The sequence below is a fragment of the Mercenaria mercenaria genome, chromosome 3 (assembly GCF_021730395.1).
Source record: "Mercenaria mercenaria strain notata chromosome 3, MADL_Memer_1, whole genome shotgun sequence".
Classification (NCBI taxonomy): Eukaryota; Metazoa; Mollusca; class Bivalvia; order Venerida; family Veneridae; genus Mercenaria; species Mercenaria mercenaria.
Genome location: NC_069363.1, coordinates 45,338,996 through 45,357,764, shown reverse-complemented (window position 1 = coordinate 45,357,764; position 18,769 = coordinate 45,338,996). Strand labels below are relative to the sequence as shown.

Here is an 18,769-nt window from a genome sequence, read left to right as displayed (position 1 = left end):
TCTCGCACGCATTTATGCATTCGCCAGTGTATGTGTTACATTTAACCAAACCTTTATTATCTCTCAGGCAGTATCCACATTTGTTATTACAATGACTACCATACATTCCATTGTTACATTGTAAACAGCCTCCAGTTAATTGTAGACATTTGAAGCAACTTTCCTTGGTAACACATAGATTTGGTCTGTAAGGGGGAATATCGCGCAGTAAACTACACCCTCCCAAACAAGTTCTGTTCAGAATGCACTGATCTCCACACCTGGAACTGCACACATAAGAACCAATATCTGCGAAATTTAACTGTGTGAATATACACGTAAGGCACGAGTCTTGTGATGAGCATTCCCTACAGTTTAGTGGACAGGGTTGCCTACAAATAATTTCAAACTCTACAGTACATTTGGAACAAAGCAAAAACCTCAAATGACAAAGACAAAGATAGAAACACAACTGTAATACTAATGACTGGTTAATGAACACGTTGATCATTTTAATTGAATATGTCCTTTACAGCACTGCAAGTTTTTGTTCTGTCTTACGTGTTGACACTGTCTGCAATTCTGTCTCTAACTATCCTGGAAAATAAAATTTAGGTATTTGAAAAATTCCAATAAGGTGAATGATTCATTTTGTCACATTGCTATTGACTTTTAAAGATCTTTTAAAATCTATATAGCTGACAAACAATTTCTAGACTGTAAGCTGTAAATAACTATTTTGGAAAATGCGTAACAAACTATATCATGTTAGAATGAAAAAACACTGGACAATGTTATATATTCCATCTTGACTGAGCATGAATCTTAAACCATTGTAAAACACATGTCACTCTAGTTTAAACATAACTTACTTATTTACCGTCTTTTTTCCTGAAAGAGAGATGTCACATATAACACTGTATCACACCATTCCTTATAATACATTTGTTTACATAAACATGCAACTAAATGCATCATTTCCTTAAAGTCTTACACTGTATAGTCATGTAGATCAAACTCATAAAATAATTGTATTAATTTCCTTGTTAATGGACACAATTACCTTAAACATGTTTGTGAGTAATTTATTGCGACTCAGTCTACCGTGACAACCGTTCCAGCCTCATTATCAAAATTAATCAACGTTATCATCGGCGAACAAGTATTAATCACCTACAGAAGTACGCCACGGTCTTTCTAGCATAAGTCACTCATTCTATATTTTATGAGCATTTCGGCCTTTTAGTTTGAATTAATAAATTAGAAAAAAAATGTATTCCAACCAATTTAATTCAGTTTCTACTTTTGAGCATCGTATTTTATTCAGTTCAACAATTCTCACAAATTATGTAGTCAGCTATGCTAGTTTGAATATCAAAGGGTTAAAAATTTGTGTCATTTCCATATAGCATGACTGATGTATTGTAAATAACAGTTTACGGACGACTATATTTTATTTCTTTTTCGTTCGTTCTTGTTTTCTCTCTAAATTCCGTGGCTTTGTGGTGCTTTTTCTTTTTTTTTCTTCCCTTTTTAGCTCACCTGTCACGTAGTGACAGGGTGAGCTTTTGTGATCGCCCTTCGTCCGTCGTCCGTCCGCAATTTCCTTGTGAACACGATAGAGACCACATTTTGTATTTGATTTTAATCAAACTTGCACACAACTTGTATGGGCATAATATCTCGGTTCCTTTCGAAACCTGGCCAGCTCCCATCATGAGTTCTAGAGTTATGGCCCCTTAAAGGGCCAAATTTGTTATTTTTGGCTTGTGAACACGATAGAGACAACATTTTGCAATCAACTTTAATCAAACTTGCACACAACTTGTATTGGCATAATATCTCGGTTCTTTCGAAAACTGGCCAGATCCCATCATGGGTTCCAGAGTTATGACCCCTTAAAGGGCCAAAATTTGCCATTTTTGGCTTGTGAACATGATAGAGACCACATTTTGCAATCAAATTTAATACAACTTGCACACAACTTGTATTGGCACAATATCCTAGTTTCTTTCGAAAACTGGCCAGATCCCATCATGGGTTTCAGAGTTATGGCCCCTTAAAGGGCCAAAATTTGCTATTTTTTGCTTGTGAACACGATAGAGACAACATTTTGCAATCAACTTTAATCAAACTTGCACACAACTTGTATTAGCACAATATCTCGGTTCCTTTCGAAAACTGGCCAGATCCCCTCATGGGTTCCAGAGTTATAGCCCCTTAAAGGTCCAAAATTTGCTATTTTGGCTTTTGCAGCCATATAGAGACTTCATTTATGGTTTGATTTGATAAAAACCTGCAAAATATCTCCAACAACAATAAGTCTTGGATTCCATGATGAATCTGTCAGATCCAATCATAGGTTCTGGAGTTATTTTATATCTGATTACCTCCCCTGATTTTAATCAAAATGGATTTATATCAGTAAGTACTTATAGGACTCATTTAAAATTTCATTATTGTTATTAGTTGGACTCAGACAATCAGGGTAGATAACTATGGACTGGTTTTATGTCAAATTACCTCCCTTTATTTCAAATTAAAATGGGTATATCTCCTTAACTAATGAAGATACTGATCTGAAATTTCATTTATGCCATCAGATGGACTTGGACAATCAGTGAAGATACATATTGACTGAATTTATGACAAATTACATCCCTTTATTTTTATGTAAATGAATATACCTAGCAGCTTCTAATGAGATTGGTTTGAGACGTTATTTATGTCTTCCATGGTAAGAAATGTCTACTTTTACTTACTTTTCTAATATATTGTTGTAAAGGTTTGTAACCTGTATCTTCTACAAGAATGCATGATTAGCTCCCCTGATTTTAATAAAAATGGATTTATCTCAGTAAGTATTCATAGGACCCATTTGAAATTTCATTATTGTCATTAGTTGGACTGAGACAATCAGGGTAGATAACTATGGGCTGATTTTATGTCAAATTACCTCCCTTTGTTTCAAATTAAAATGGGTGTATCTCAGTAATCAATGAAGATACTGATTTGAAATGTCATTTATACCATCAGATGGACTCGGACAATCAGGGTAGATAACTTTTGACTGAATTTATGACAAATTACCTCCCTTTATTTTATGTAAATGAATATACCTCAGCAGCATCTAATGAGATTGGTTTTAAATGTTATTCAAGTCTTCTAGGGTAAGGAATAGTCATGCTAGTACAAAAATGCAGCATTTGAGCCTACGACCCTCAAACTTGTTATGGAGATTGGCCCTGACTAGTACGTGATCCACAAGAAAATATTTATCCTGATGATATTTAATGTGTATGCCTATGTGATCTATATCAAAACTTGATCTTATCATTAAGAGCAATGGTTCTCAGGTGAGCGATATAGGGCCATCATGGCCCTCTTGTTTGTTTATAATAATACAAATTTTTAAGGAATATTTGTACCAATTTGTACCAAAACAATTGTGTTTTGTTTACATATAATACTATAAAATCATTAATTTTCGTTTTTACGACAATTCACTAACAAAAAGCCATACAAATAAGCAAATTTTTCATTCATTTCATCTTTAGAATTTGAAATCCACGAAAATAAAATGATTTCACAGTATGTTTGTATTTTATTTTATTGTTGAACCATATAATTGTAATGTATTTGATTCAAATATACGTGCTACCATTTTCATGTAGGGAGCCGATAAATTTATAGTTTATACTAATTTAATTGAGGTCGATTGTGAAGCAAGTTCTACAACTTATACTAATCACTCTCGACACCTCATTCCTGATGGAATTCATCGCCACGAGGGTATGAGAAAAGAGGCCAGTTAATGCTGAGCGCCAAGAAAGGGAGCTACTGGATCGAACCCACGACCTCCCGCTTTCGAAGTCTATCGAGGCGGTTTAATTTGACAATTTAGTTCCCGTTTTATATTAAAAAAATGACAAGTGCATGAAATAAAATTACATATCTTTTATTTTCTTTTTATACTTCTAATTTTAAAAACACTGATAAACTGTAATATATAGTTTACAAGGATTTCTTCCAAATCTTATTTTCATTTTCATACATTCATGTAATAACAAAAGCGAAAAACAGTCTACCTTGTACTGGACTACATAATCCTTAAAATACAAATTCACACATATAAAACAGGCAAATTGAGACACATGTTGCACTAGTATAATAAAGATATAATATAAAAAATAAAGATAAAACAATAATATCATGATCTGAGGGTGTAAAGTTAAATTGTTTCTTAACTGATAAATAACATTAAAACCAAAACCATACAACAGTCAATAAAAAAAGCTTATTATATAATAACATCTTAACTATTAAAACAATGTGTCACCAAAATACAAAAACACATTAAAATATTTGCCCATTTAAAATATTCTCTCTCCTAACAATTCCCGCTCGCAAAATATTTCCTTAATAGTCTCTCTTCACATGATTTCTTGTTTTACTCTAACGATTAATTTATATTGTGTTTTGGTTTGACTTTTATTATCTTTTCACGTTTTAAATTGTTCATTTTCTGATTCTAATCATCAAAATGTGGCCATGATTTGATAAGATCGTAAAATTGATCTCCTGGACATTCAGTAGTACTTTTCACTTGTAGGTGGAATTAAGCTTTCTTTCATTTACAGCCATTTCCAACAGACTCTTTACAGCATCCTGGGCTGCTGTAGACGGCTTTTCGGTCATGAAATTTCCAATGACAGCGATTCCTGTAAATATTCAAGGTGGATCTTCGTCATTTATATAATATAAAAATAAAATCTCGATGACGAAGATGATGACTGTGATTACAAAGATGATTACAATCATTATTTTCATTTTCATAAATTCATCTTATAACAAAAGCGAAAAGCAGTCTACCTTGTACTGGACTACAAAATGATGATGATGGCAACGACGACGATGATAATGATGGCAATTATGTAGTTGTTTGATGATTATTATAAAATGATTGCAGTATTAAAATAAAACTTTAGATACAAATAATTAATCATAATAATAAAATAATAATTACGATGATGTTTCAGGTTCCATTGAAACTTAACGGAGGTTTTAAACTAGTATGAAATCAGAAGGTTTATATCTTACCAATACTGTTTTTATTAATTTTCCATACACCAGCATGATAGCCAACTTTATTCCATCCTCTTCCTTCGTAAACGTTTCCGTTTTCATCCACAAGAAAGTTGTAAGCGATATCAGATCCAATCTGTTATATAAATGTTAATACACCACATATTTGTTTCTATTCTAACATGCAGCCTTCGAGTTATTGTCGTATAAAACGCTAGCTGTTCTAACAAGTCTTAATTAGTAATTTATGCAGTAGTAGAACAAAAACGAGTCTTTCATTATATGATAATTTTCAACTGAGCTTCATGGTATGAAAAGGCAGTACATTTCGTCTAAAATATTTTAACGAAAACACGCAAAGCGAAATTTCAAATTGAATATGATAATTTGAACAAAATCAGAGACAATCACTGCGAATATTAAGAGCTTTTATAACACTGCAGGAAACAAACACGTATTGATGAGCATTTAATATAAGCTGCTTGTGTTTTTCTTATATCAAACACCATTTAACTATACGAAAACAAAGTTACTAGTGAGATTTAAGAAACTTGATGATACCTTTGAACTTTTGATGTGATCAGCTTGTGTATTTTTGATATACACTTTGCAGTCATCGGTAGTTGAACAACTCTGGGATGCTGTATGTCGAATTAGTGCGTAATCAACCGGATGTTTAAGGTTAAGGATGTATTTACTAGCAGATTTAGCACCCCAGTCGCTACGGGATATATTGTGGATATGAAAAGGCCACACTGGTGAAGCATAAAACCAAAATGAGAGTAGCGATATGCATGACTGCGAATTGAAATGTTAGTAAATAAAATTAACATAAAATAATTAAAAATGCCATTTAAAATTTATCAGTATAAAATGAACTTAACAATATGAATCATCGCCCACTGAAATAGTATTATAAAACCATGCGAATGAGTAGAAAATGTAGCTGTATATATAAATTAAAATTATACTACATTAAAAATTGTAGATACTTGTTAAAATAAACTTTTTTTTCGATTTTGTAGTCTAACGACTTGTAACTCGCACAACATAGTAATTTGTCTTTCAATAATCCAACTACCTATTTATACTATACCATACATCTTCGTCAAACCATGTTGTTTTTGATAATGTTTAATATTTGCCTGACAACCTGCTTGTGTTTCAGCACATCCTGATCAACAAGACGGTTCACACTTTTGCTTTAACTCTTAGCCTGCTAATTTTCTACAGTGGACTGGCCCATCATTCAATTTGGGCAATACCATTTATTATTCAAAGGGGTGTTCACTGAAAATTTACTGACTGAATAGCGAACAGTGCAGACCATGATCAGCCTGCACGGATTTTGGTCTGTACTGGTCGCAAAGGCAGACTCACTTGCCGCCAGCAGGCTAAAGGTTAATTTAGCTTCAGTATCATAGCGAGTATTCAAAATGTTCGTACATGCTATCGCACATGAACGTTTTCTATCCTACCTGAAAAATGTCCTTGCACTAACGTAAATATAAAAAAACGATGTATATAAGCCACCTGCAAATAAACACGAGTATTTTTTAGAAGTAATGAATAACTTGACGGATGTAGTTATTGGTGAAAAGCCTAAATAGGATACTACTACCAATGGTAAGAGGACACGACGTGCTGAAAACAGTTGTTGTCGGAATGTTATTGTTTGTCTGCTGTCGAAAATTTGTGCACCAAATGGCTTTATGAATGTGATTTCAAATTTAAAACTAGTACGACAAATCTATATCGTCATAATAATTGTACTTCAATTCAATTTTGAATCATTCCTGAAATATGAAATATACCATAGGATATTGTACTGCGGGAATGTGAAAGTGGTGGTTGTTTCTTTCTGTTTTTAATTATAGTATGTATATACCTGTAATGAGGTGTCTACCAACAAAGTTGTAAATAAATTATTAGAGGCGAACAGAATATAGGGACAATACACGTTTGTTTTGTGTATTAACGTCTGCGAAGGCCCAAGGAATTGTTAGAGACTGATGGTTCAGGTCACAAACATATCCCAATGCATAAAACACTACTGTATTAATAAAATGTGATTTTAATACTTTTTCTTGACGCATTATTAATCTGTACTCGCAATTTCCTGGAGTATGTTGACTGACAAATTCCAGTTTTTTAAACCGCTTGGCACAGAGTGAAAATCTGTATGTTAAACGATTTAGCGGGTTTTAACCCGGAGCTATAGCTTCGTCACAGTTCGGTGAAACATGTATATAATAAACAAGTAATATATCCGAACAAATCTATTCATCTTTATTAATGGTGTCCCTCGGTTTCTGCGTTCCATAGAATTTTAGAAGCTAATGACTATAGATCTAACCATACATCAGTATCTTGTTTGTTTAAATGAATGAAGAAGTTTTTTTTTGCAATGAAAATAGACTACAATACGTTTTGTCTTCGTCCACTAAAGTCAGACTCCGCATGACTAAGTGTACACATTGAATCGATCTACGCTATAGTTAAAACTAACTAATGATTTCTAATTAAAACAAATGACGCACTGTTTACTTATTCTTTTTTCAGATTGTTTAAAAAACTATAAATCTTTTTGAAGGACAGAAAAACATTAAAATAGCTGCTGTTATTGTTTTATGTTAGTGAAGGTCAAACCGCTTCGACTTTAGACAAGATTAATTTCCTACTGTCTTACTAAAACGACAAGGACAATATTCATATATTAATTCAAGGTTAGGTCATTGATTTAGAAAAGTAGTAACGATGATAATATTGACAAATTCAATATATAAGTTCAACTAAGATATTTAAAACAGGTATTCTTTCAGGTTTCATTACATTTGTCATGCATCCATCCAGCACTGCTTGTAATTAACTACGTTAAATGCTTGTTGATTCTTAACTATTCTGCCCAAACAAAATTTAAGTATATGAATTTGTTCAATAGGGTAAATGCTGCATGGATTTTATACTGTGAAAGCATACATTTTCACGAGGGTTTAAATTTCGCTAAATTCGCGAGGCCCTACATATCGCGAAAATTAATCCTCGCGTACATGTATATTCACAATTAGTATAATTCTAATTCAAGTAGGATACCATATTTACAATTTCGTGGATATTAAACCTCGCAAACATACTCAAAATTTCAAATTCGTGAAATTTTGACCCAGCAAAAAAATATGTGCTGTTACAGTATATATAATTGTTACTGGCCTTTGACAAAGTACTTTGCTAGTGCATTAGTTCTAGACCCGTCATCAAAGGAGATGTAAGTAACATTATTTATTAAATCATGTACGTTTAGATATAAGATTAGAATATGAGTACAGTGAACTGTGTCGTATTATATTTAGAATGAATTATAGACCAATTAGACTTGACATTAATAAATATGTTAGTTATGTTAAACAATTAAATATATAGATATTAAAACACTTATCACTATAGACAAAATACTTCTTACATCTCCTATGTTTTCAGAATTACTGTCAGCAAGTTTCAATTTATCGCATTTTAGGAGGTCGGTTAGAGAGACATTTATCGAACTAATCTAGGGTTGAATAACAATTATTTGAATCTACAACTGAAAGAAGTAAGAACCATTTTCTGCGTTGCACATTTTCCACCATCCATATCTTTTATAAGTAAAGTCTTTATGAACCTTCCAGTCTTTAAAATTCAATAATAAAAACATAGGTAACGAGATCAAGTATTACTAATTTCGATCAGCAAATTACCTCATGAAACAAAAGAAATGAAGATAGATAGAAACACTAATTTTACTTTATTTGATTGTTAAATGATATTTCTTAAGGTTAAGGTGCACTGAAAGAAAAAATGTGCAGCAGTGGTAATATTGGTTTAGTTCTGCAGTTGCACTTATGTCATTAGCATAAAGTTGTTCATATTCAAGCTGTATTTAGTCTTATGTTCTAGCCGACAGAGATGTGCTTGTATTCAGACAGTGTTTAGTCTCATGTCTTAGCAGAGGTGCTCACATTCAAGCATTGTATAGTTCTAGCAGGCAGAGAGGTGCTTGCATTTAAGCATTGTTTAGTTGCATGTGTTAGCAGACAGGTGCTCGCATTCAAGCCCCTTTCAGTCTCGTGTGTTATCAAAGGGGCCATTTCCGTTTCATGTGTTGTCAGATAGATACTCGCATTTAAGTCGCTTTCAGTCTCATATGTTAGCAGAGAGGTGCTTACATTCAATCCGTTTCGCAGAGAGGTGCTCGCATTCAGCATAGTCTTATGTTCAAGCACAGAGTTGCTCGCGTTCGAGAAGTGTTTAGTCTCATGTTCCAGCAGACATTGCTTGCATTCAAGAAGTGTTTAGTTCCATGTCTTAGCAGATAGGTGCTTGTATTCAGACAGTGTTTAGTCTCATGTTTTAGCAGACACTTGCTTCCATTCAAGAACTGTTAAGTGTCATGTTCTAGCAGATGGGTGCCTGCATTCAAGCAGTGTTTAGTTTCATGTCATAGCAGATAGATACTCGTGTAAACGAGTGTTTATTCTCATTTTCCAGCGGAGATGAGCTTTCATACAAGGGATGTTTAGTTTCTGACAGCTAATACTGCCAGTTTCAGCCCATTAAATTTTCTAAGTGTCGCCCCCTAATTGTCGGAGTGTGTGTTTGTAAAAACTGAACAAAAGTACAGCCAACAGAGAGCTTAAGTTTACACCTTTATGCCCCTTGTGTCGGAGACCCGGTAGCCATATTCCTGTTATGGAGAGCTGTTTGGTGAACACTTAAAATTCAAAGCAAATAAGCCGAGATATACTAACTACTTGGCATTTTAGGTAGCAATAAATACGAAAAATGTTTGACTATTGTCGTCTGTTGGTCTGTTCAGATGAAAGTCAAACAATAAGTTTCATGTTATTTTGTGATATTCATATATGGAAGTGGATGTGCCTTTATGAATATCCTTTAGTTGTTAGACTTTTCACCGTTATAACATTTAACGCAAGATGTTGTGTGGCGATTTGCCTTTTCCTATCTAAGTTCTATATGAGAAAAAGATTTCGGGCCAATTTATATGTCCCAAATAGTATAAGAACTTTTGAAAAGACATTAAGAAATCAAGAAATAATATGTGAATATTGCGATTAAAATTAAAACTGATCTTCTATTGCATTTGGAAATAATAACCAGTTTGATACATGCTAAATTTTACCACAGGAGATGTCTGATCAGGATATGCTGATGGCTTTTACCTAGCGCGTTTTGGTATATATGTAAGTATCTAACTTTATACGTATGATCACTACATCAGTCCGAGGACGCCCGACGCTCACTAGATCAAATAAATGCATCATTTTTGTATGTAAGAAATTGTTCGTCAACAGTTACGAGAGAAATTGTAAGTAAATTAATTGAGAAAAGGTTCAGATGATAACATGGTTGGCGATCCCAAAGAAAAACTGCCTATTCTCTAAATTGAGGGGTCTCTGAAACTAAATCACCATCCTGGTTGTAGGCTCTAGACATGATCGGTTAAAGACGGGCAGTCGATACAAGGAAGACTATTACCAAGGAGTATGTTTGGAGGGTCAAAGCAGGATAAAACGAGCCCAAATAGAATAGAGGTAAGGACAGAATGCATAATAGGTCGAAAACTAATTATATAGTTCGTTCAGGTACAGCTTGTTATTTATACTACACGGCATATCCTATTTCCACACCTTGTTTGTTCTAATCTCGATCTTTCGTAGATATTTACAAAGTTTACGTGAAAATGAGCCTGTTGATACATACTCCGGTAAACAATCCATGATTTATTTTGTTTTTGTTGCCTATTGAATCGCCTACTATGTGCCCGAGATATATGTTATTCTGCATGTACGTTTCCTAACACACACGTACCATAACTATACAATAATGAAAATAAAAACAGATTGTTTTGAGATTACGGCGAATGTCAAGCACAAAAATATCGTTGAAAATCATTAAGGAATAATTTATAGCAAAACCGTGCTTTAACTCAATTTATACATGATGGGCGGTTACACGTCGGGCGTAATAATCTCACGTGGACGTAGCCCGATTTAAACTAAATCGTACGACGCATAACCGCAGAAATAATTTTGCTTTTAATATGTCTTTTATTGTACAATTTAGGGTATAGATGTCAGAACTGTTTCTTTGCGCAAATGTGGCGCCAAAGGGTAGGTTGTCAAGCTCCTTTGTTTATACACGCCAGCAAAGGAAATGGTAATAGGTCTGCTTTTCATTAGAGCGCAAATGATGGTGAATTATTTTGCAAAGCAAATAACCTACTTTGTGTGTGTGTGTGTGTGTGTGTGTGTGTGTGTGTGTGTGTGTGCGTGTGTTTGAATTAATCAAGACAGATGTTCTACGTGACATGCTTTACATTTTGAGAAAACAATTCAAACAACACCAAATCATAGAAAGAAAGCGTTTTATTCACAAGAAAATTGAACAGCATATAAAACATGTATATTACTCTACAAAACAAGTGTCAGTATACTGATATAAACATTGAATTTCGGAAAAGGACTGCACAAAAAGGCCACACTTCCGGACAGTTTAGCGCATTTAAAATCTCGTAATTTTCAAAGAACTGTTACATATTTTATTTTCTATGCATTTGCAATAATATCCCAGTATTGAAATTTCACATAACAAGGTGAAATAGTTTTGAACAATTGGTTATTTCATATCTTTACAAATGGCATCCATTTTTAAAAGGGGGATGGGGGGGGGGGGGATATATTGTTGATAAAGATGACTTTTATTTATAAAATATTTCTGTGTTTTGATAATATACTCCTAATCCTTGAATAAAATATTTGATCAAATTTAAGCGCTATTTAATGGCGCTAAATAACAAGCATTGCTAGTCATATTAGAATATACATTACGTGATTTCGTTAAAAAAGCTAACGCAGAAATTAATAGCTTAACTTTGAATGGCACAAGACGGACACATATGGAAAAAGTTATAGTCGACATGTTACTGTTTGTCAGCTTAACTGACATTGCATATAAGAAAATATATACTAAATAATTAAGCAAGTGATGGTGTATTATTCAAACTTTTGAGGCTCCTTCGGCATTTAGGGCTGACAATTTTAAGAAACATTAAATTTATATTTCTTAATAATAATGCTTTCAATTACATTTTTCAAAAACATAAAAGGTAGCAAACGTGGTATATTTTCTCTGACATTGCAATGTGATGTTTCCCATCCGTACATAGTCTTCAAAAATCATTGATATATTCATTTTAAGTAGTTTGTATATAACTATATATAACTAATACAAAATGACTAAAGCCTATAATTTTATTCATTTTATTTTGAAGAAGCAAAAATAGACGAAAATAGAATATGATCAAGTGTGAGAATTTAAAAAATATTTAATAGTAATCATTGCCAGACTTAATGGATGTAATGCGTTGGAGGGTCACATCATGCATACCCATCCAGGCATCTCTATTCTTGATGTTCGTTTTTTTTTTGGGATCCTTGGAGCATGATACTTAGTTCTATATGAAAATAGTGACCGTAATCAATCTAAAGTGACACAGTCGTAAGTGGATGAGCAAAATGCTTTAGCTTTCTAGAGTTATAGGCCATCAAAACTTTAGCCAATTTGCTAATCTAAGGTTTAGTTCAACTGAGAATACTTCCCTTACTGTTTAAACACCTCATAGGGTAACAAAATCATACAGGAGGGTAAAGTGAAATGATGTTGAATAAAATCTGGAAAGAAGATCCCTCGGAAGTACCGAGAACAAAGCAAACAGTGAAAATTGCAGACTCGGTTTGATTGAGTCTGTTCATGAGCAGTAATGGAAAATGCAACACCGCCCACGCCACCTAGCATACTTGCCAGCAGAGCTAGAAGAATTACCATGGAGCCGTATGGGGAAAGCTAGAGTCACCCATAGCAGTTATGTTTTGTTTTTAACAAAGATGATTTCAATAATTTTAGTAGAGCGTCAACCAAAGAAAACGAATCGTAATATCTTGAGCAAGGTCCCGAGGAAGGAATGTTCTTGAACACAATTTTAACAACGTGTAACAATCCAATGAACATTGACTGTCAGAGGTTAGAATGCTTTGACATTTTAAAGAGAGGTTTCTGCCGCATAAAATAAACAAACAATGATACACAGTGACCAAGTGACATGTCCAAGCGACTTGAGATATCCAGGGTAATATATGGGTAAAAAGGAAAGCACAATGAAGGTGGTGATTTAAAAAGTCACTGGATGCTTGAATTCCCTTAGAGAAAATACTAAATATGAATTTGAAATCAAACTCGTGTACTTATTGGGTTATTTACTCCATGAATGTTACGGACAGTCCTACTTAAATTGATGAATGTTCGTCTAATAATTGGTAACCAATCGCGATTTTAAGCAAACATACATGCAAACAACTATTCAAGTAAGACATGATATAGAGAGATAAAACAATAAAGTTCCTGTTTAAATCTTTTTTTTGTATCTCGTGCAATCAGTACCATGATTGCTAAAGGAAACTGTCTCTGTTTTGTAAACAGAAAGTCCTAACTTTTGTCAAAGTTTATTATTACTTTATCATATTACTGGGTGTAAGTAATTACAACTATCATTTTCATTCACTATGATTGCTTCAGTTTGCATGTGTTTCAAGTTCTTGTCTGTTCCGAATGAATTCTTTTCAGTTTGTATCAAAATGCAACCACCGGTATACGCTGTCTTTCGATACTTCTTAGGCTCTGTATGTCTAACAACGACTGTTTCGGGAACATCATAAATATTATGGTTTTCATTGGAAGACCTTGCACTGACACATGCGCTTTCGGAAGAACGTAATGAATTAACACCCAAGCCTCGTATTTTACGACACCCAAATAAGGTGCTTGCACTGGATACCGCCGTGTTGGTGTTTACAGAAACTGGAGTTTCGTAACCTCTGTAAGATTCTTCAGGGTTGATTTTTCGGTTCAATGCATTCACACATTGAGGTTGTAAGTTCCCAGCCGTTTTAGCTAAAATAGATGCAAGATCAGTGTAACTGTTTGTTTTACTTCTCCTGTCAGCAAGAGTGTCGTAAGTTTCGTTGATATTTGTTATACTCCCACATTCATGCATAGTTCCAAGTAGAGAGTTAGTACCAACTTCCATATGTAAATTCTCGGCAGTGACATGTGTCTCCATGATGTCGTCTACAAAGAAACAGGACTCGTATAAATAAAAAGTGATTTCAATACTTTCTTTATAAACGGTGTTATAGTAATGTCCAAATTGTTTTCTGGACAATTTATTAGGCAGGGTATTTTACCATATAAATTTCTTATGCTTTAAATATTTCAAAACAAGTTCAATACACGTAAAACCGAACAAATATCGTTAGTATTAATGTACCAGTTACAGAATTAACTTATTTTTTTCAAGCATTCCATGTATCTACGCCGCCCATAACTACATTTCGAATAATATACCTAACTTTTAAGTATATGTTACATAAATATACTGCTAAGAGTGTTGTTATCATTTTAAGCGCTCCATGTATTTACATCGCCCCTGACTACGCTTTGAAATGTGCCCTGTTTGTTCCCTAATAAATTGGATGTATAGATATTCCAATCCCTGCATTAACTTGATAACCTTTCACCTTTTAAATAACTGTAGCAGTTCACTTCATAAACATTTATACAAATAATGAAATGACTATAAAATGTAAACTTGGCATGACCTGCTTATTTTACCAACTGACGAATTCAAACTTTATCATACTGATCATAATTCAGTTATTTACCGTGTGCGTCTTCAGAAATTTCATCGTAGACTGGCTCAATATTAACTTTGGAGGATGCATTTACAGCATGATAGCGCTTAGCACAGAGAGCAAACCTGCAAAACGTTATGTTGAACAATTAAGACGATTTTGAAAGGGGGCAAAGTTTTGTCACATTTTAATGTGTAAGGACTTGCTTAATAAAAACAACACATCAACCAATACAATTTAACAGTAGTAACTAGTACGCATAATTCAAACCATGCATCAGTGCTTTGCCCATTGGACTGACCTAGTCATATTCAGTTGTATGTAAGGTATATTATACTGCACTTTTAGTTCCAAGTGAATCTGTTTTTGTCGTCTCACGCTTTAGTCACACGCTATTTCAAATGGCAAAGCAATGAAGTATACTCAAGATTGCGCATTGAGCTCTGTTAAACAAGCCTATTGAGGCCTTGGTTGTTTATTTTTTGGATTAAACTTAGAACATCTATTATCAGCAGAGTATTGTTTGTTTTGTATTTGTGACAGTCAAACATCATCAACTTAAGACAGGATTAATTTCCTGCTTTGCTGATTTCAATGACACAAGGAAACTATTTGACAAATATAGATCTCAAGTCATTGTTTCGCAGAGAAGGAGTGGTTATGCACATCATATTTACAGAATAAGTAGGAATCAATAACTTAAAGGCATTGTTGGCGTTTTGACCAAATGATTTTCATCGTAATTCATATTAATTTTAATAAAATTATTCATAGTATTTGAATAAAACTGCTTTTGATGAGAGACAATGTGCTATCAAGTGTATTAAGTAGTATTGTTTAGAGGTGGGTTATATTAACCAAAGGACGGTACAAACCTTATTGCACACCAAGTCATCACAACACAAATTGATAATGTTAAAACTCCAGCAAAACCACTAACTGTTCCTATAACAACAGGACCAAAATCTGTCTGCATTGCTAAAAAGACAAAATAGTGTCAAGAAAGAAAATATTAAGTAATGCTTAAAAATACATACTTATCAATGTAATAATAATAGCAAACTTTTTATTTTTTAACGTAGGTTCAAGAATCTTTGTAAAAGCATATAACCACAGACCTTAACACGATGTCAATTACTAATATTTCATTAATGACGAACATACGAAACCAAAACAATCGTGCACTAAAATATATTACATTCATTACAGAACGTCCCTTCATATCCTGTATCGCATCCGGTCAAACAAAGTGACGTCTGTCTGTCACAAATATCGTCCCTGCAATTGCCAATACAGACGTGTTCACAACTTTCGCCGAAATATCCATCAGCACATCCATGTTTACAATGTCCTAACTGATGTGAACATGATTTATTAAAGCATGAACTGTTGCAAGTTTCATTGCACCTGTCACCATACCAGCCGGTAATACATCCATCGTCGCATTGGCCCGATAGTTGATTGCAAGACTTTTTAGAGCAGCGATTGCTACAAATAGTTTCACATATTTCTCCGTACCAGCCTGGTACACAGCCAAATATACAGCTTCCTGTTTCTTTATCACATCTAGCTGAGTCTATTTTGGAATCAAAACAGTTCCGACTACACTCTCTGTCACAATTTTGGCCATAGAAACCGTCGATACAAGTAGTATTACATTCCCCAGTGTCAATAGAACACTTAACCACACCTTCCCTATCTGGTAAGCAATGTCCGCACTTTTTGTCGCAACTACTGCCATGATATCCATAAATACAGCCATTGTTACATGTTCCGTTATCAGTGTCACATGTTTTTACATCAGAATCTTCCGACAATGGCATACAATTTGCACATTTTCTGTCACATCTGCGACCAAAGAATCCATCAAGACACCCATTGTAACATTCCCCAGTCTCAATGCTACAATTGATATCCCCCTCACTGTTTGGCATACACCGATCACACTTCTGGTCACAATAATTGATTCCATACAGTCCATCAGAACATTCCAAACAACGTTCAGAAAACTGAGCACACTTGAGGCAGATTTTCTTTTTCAGACAGTCGTCATTGCACATACTTCCACGTTTTCCATTAATACATCCTTTTAAACATGTCCCTTGTATACCGCACCATTCAAGCTCGTTACCTTCTTGAACACAATTTTGACTGCACTGACACATACTACCTACCCAACCCTCTTTGCATACAGAACACCCTTCGACAGATTTGCAAAGTCTGCAGTTGTCGATTGGACATTCACCTAGAAAAAAGATACAATGCGTTTTTCTAATACTGATAATCACATCAATATGTATCTCCTTGTCCTAGAACTGAGTTTAGCTATTTTAGCAAGTATATATATGTTACAGTAGTTTATGCCTTCATGTACATCCGTTCGTTAAATATGGCTTTTCCTGTAGGACCTGTATCATTCTGCTGTCCAGTTTTACTAAAATATGTTAACTGCTTTGTATACCGGCAGGATTATGCAATATGAAATGTTGAATGCTGAACATTTAATTCGTTTAAATCAGGTTCGCTATTGAAGTATAGAATTATATATGGATTGCAATTCTTTTGACACTCGCTATCAGAAGGTATACCAGTCGATTATTGATGACCAGATAACATATTTAACTTACCAACTTAATCAATTTTCAGTATTGTTGAAATGTGCACTTGAATACAATTTTTAACCATTGAAAAACAAATCTCGTGTCAAAACATAAACATAAATAGTTTTAAATGCAATAGTATAGTATATACATCTGCAATCATTAAAGTTTGCAAGAAGACGTTTAACTTTGACAACTACGTAAAATATTATCTAACAAACTTATATGAAATAGCAACTAAGAAAATAGATAATGTCAAAGAGAGAATAATTAAAGAGAATACCTGCATTATATAAATTCATATTTTGTAAAACGATAATTGTAGTCAACAAGAAAGCCATGCTCAACATTGTTGCCACACTTACGTATGAATTATTTTCTTCATCCCTGAATGAATCAGCTATTTTTTTGTATCAGACAATTTACATGTAAACAAATGTATGTATCATATCCTGCAACCAATTAGTCTTTTGTAGGAAAACATGTATATAAAGCATGTATGACTTTCTCGGTCATTTTAAATTGTTCACGCAGTAAAAATAACTATCACAATACATTAATTAATTCTTACTAATTTCCTTCTATTGACTCATGAGGAAAAATTATTTTAAAACGTCATGAAAAAGAATCAGGCTAAATAAATTCGGTTGTTTTGCATTTAAAAATACAAAACATCCCAATGACAATATGTTAAGGACAGTAATATTTTAGAATTATGATATCTTAATTACAAATACTGTAATCTTTCGTATCATACCTTAGATGAAGCATAGAAATTTCTCTCCGTAATTTCAATCATTTCGATCTGTTAAGATCGTTCAGCATGCCATTTATGTTCTGCCCGTTGTTTTCTCGTTTCGGGCAAACCAATTATTTTAAGTGGGGACCATACTCCGCTTTTCATGGAAATGCACTCTGTTTCTATGTTCACCTCCGAATGTAAACACCTACAGGTGTCTCTAAATATATTTTGGTACTTGTTACATGTGCTAATGTTGAGTTATGCTCAACCCGGGGCTAGAGGGCATGGACTGTAGCTTACATTTTCATTTATAGTGTGGATTTTCCAGTCTTTCTATTCCGTATTTTAATTCAATTCCTTTCTATTAATGGGAAATCATTAGTATTCGAAGGCGAAACACGTTTGTGAGCCTGGTGTTTGCATCAGTTTGCGAAATCAAAACCAAACGAACAATTATATGCCAATTTATTTTATCTCCAAAAGTTGACGAGGTCAAAAAAGGCGTCTTTGACAAAGCTCGATGATTTCAAAGTATGCGCTGAAGACAATACTTAACTTGCTGGCATTTGATGAAGCAGATCATATATCGTGTGATCATGTTAGATATTTGTTCACTGTGA

General features: G+C 33.8%; 1 protein-coding gene and 1 long non-coding RNA gene across 2 annotated transcripts in view; both read right to left on the bottom strand.

Annotated features, from left to right (window-relative positions):
* Positions 1–4,546: 4,546 nt before the first annotated feature.
* LOC128555588 (uncharacterized) overlaps positions 4,547–18,769 on the bottom strand; it is an 85,088-nt gene continuing 70,865 nt past the window's right edge. The window contains exons 2-3 of the long non-coding RNA XR_008370201.1: positions 5,080–5,200; positions 4,547–4,700 (exon numbers count right to left, since the gene is read on the bottom strand). This is a non-coding gene — a long non-coding RNA (uncharacterized LOC128555588). The remainder of the gene's footprint in view (positions 4,701–5,079; positions 5,201–18,769) is intronic.
* Positions 11,472–17,818, bottom strand: LOC128555586 (multiple epidermal growth factor-like domains protein 10). The gene is made up of 5 exons (XM_053538334.1): positions 17,691–17,818; positions 16,006–17,052; positions 15,683–15,785; positions 14,838–14,932; positions 11,472–14,244 (listed from the first exon to the last, which is right to left on the bottom strand). The coding sequence occupies exons 1-5, from the start codon at positions 17,755–17,757 to the stop codon at positions 13,634–13,636; spliced, it is 1,923 nt and encodes a 640-aa protein (XP_053394309.1). The 5' UTR covers positions 17,758–17,818; the 3' UTR covers positions 11,472–13,633.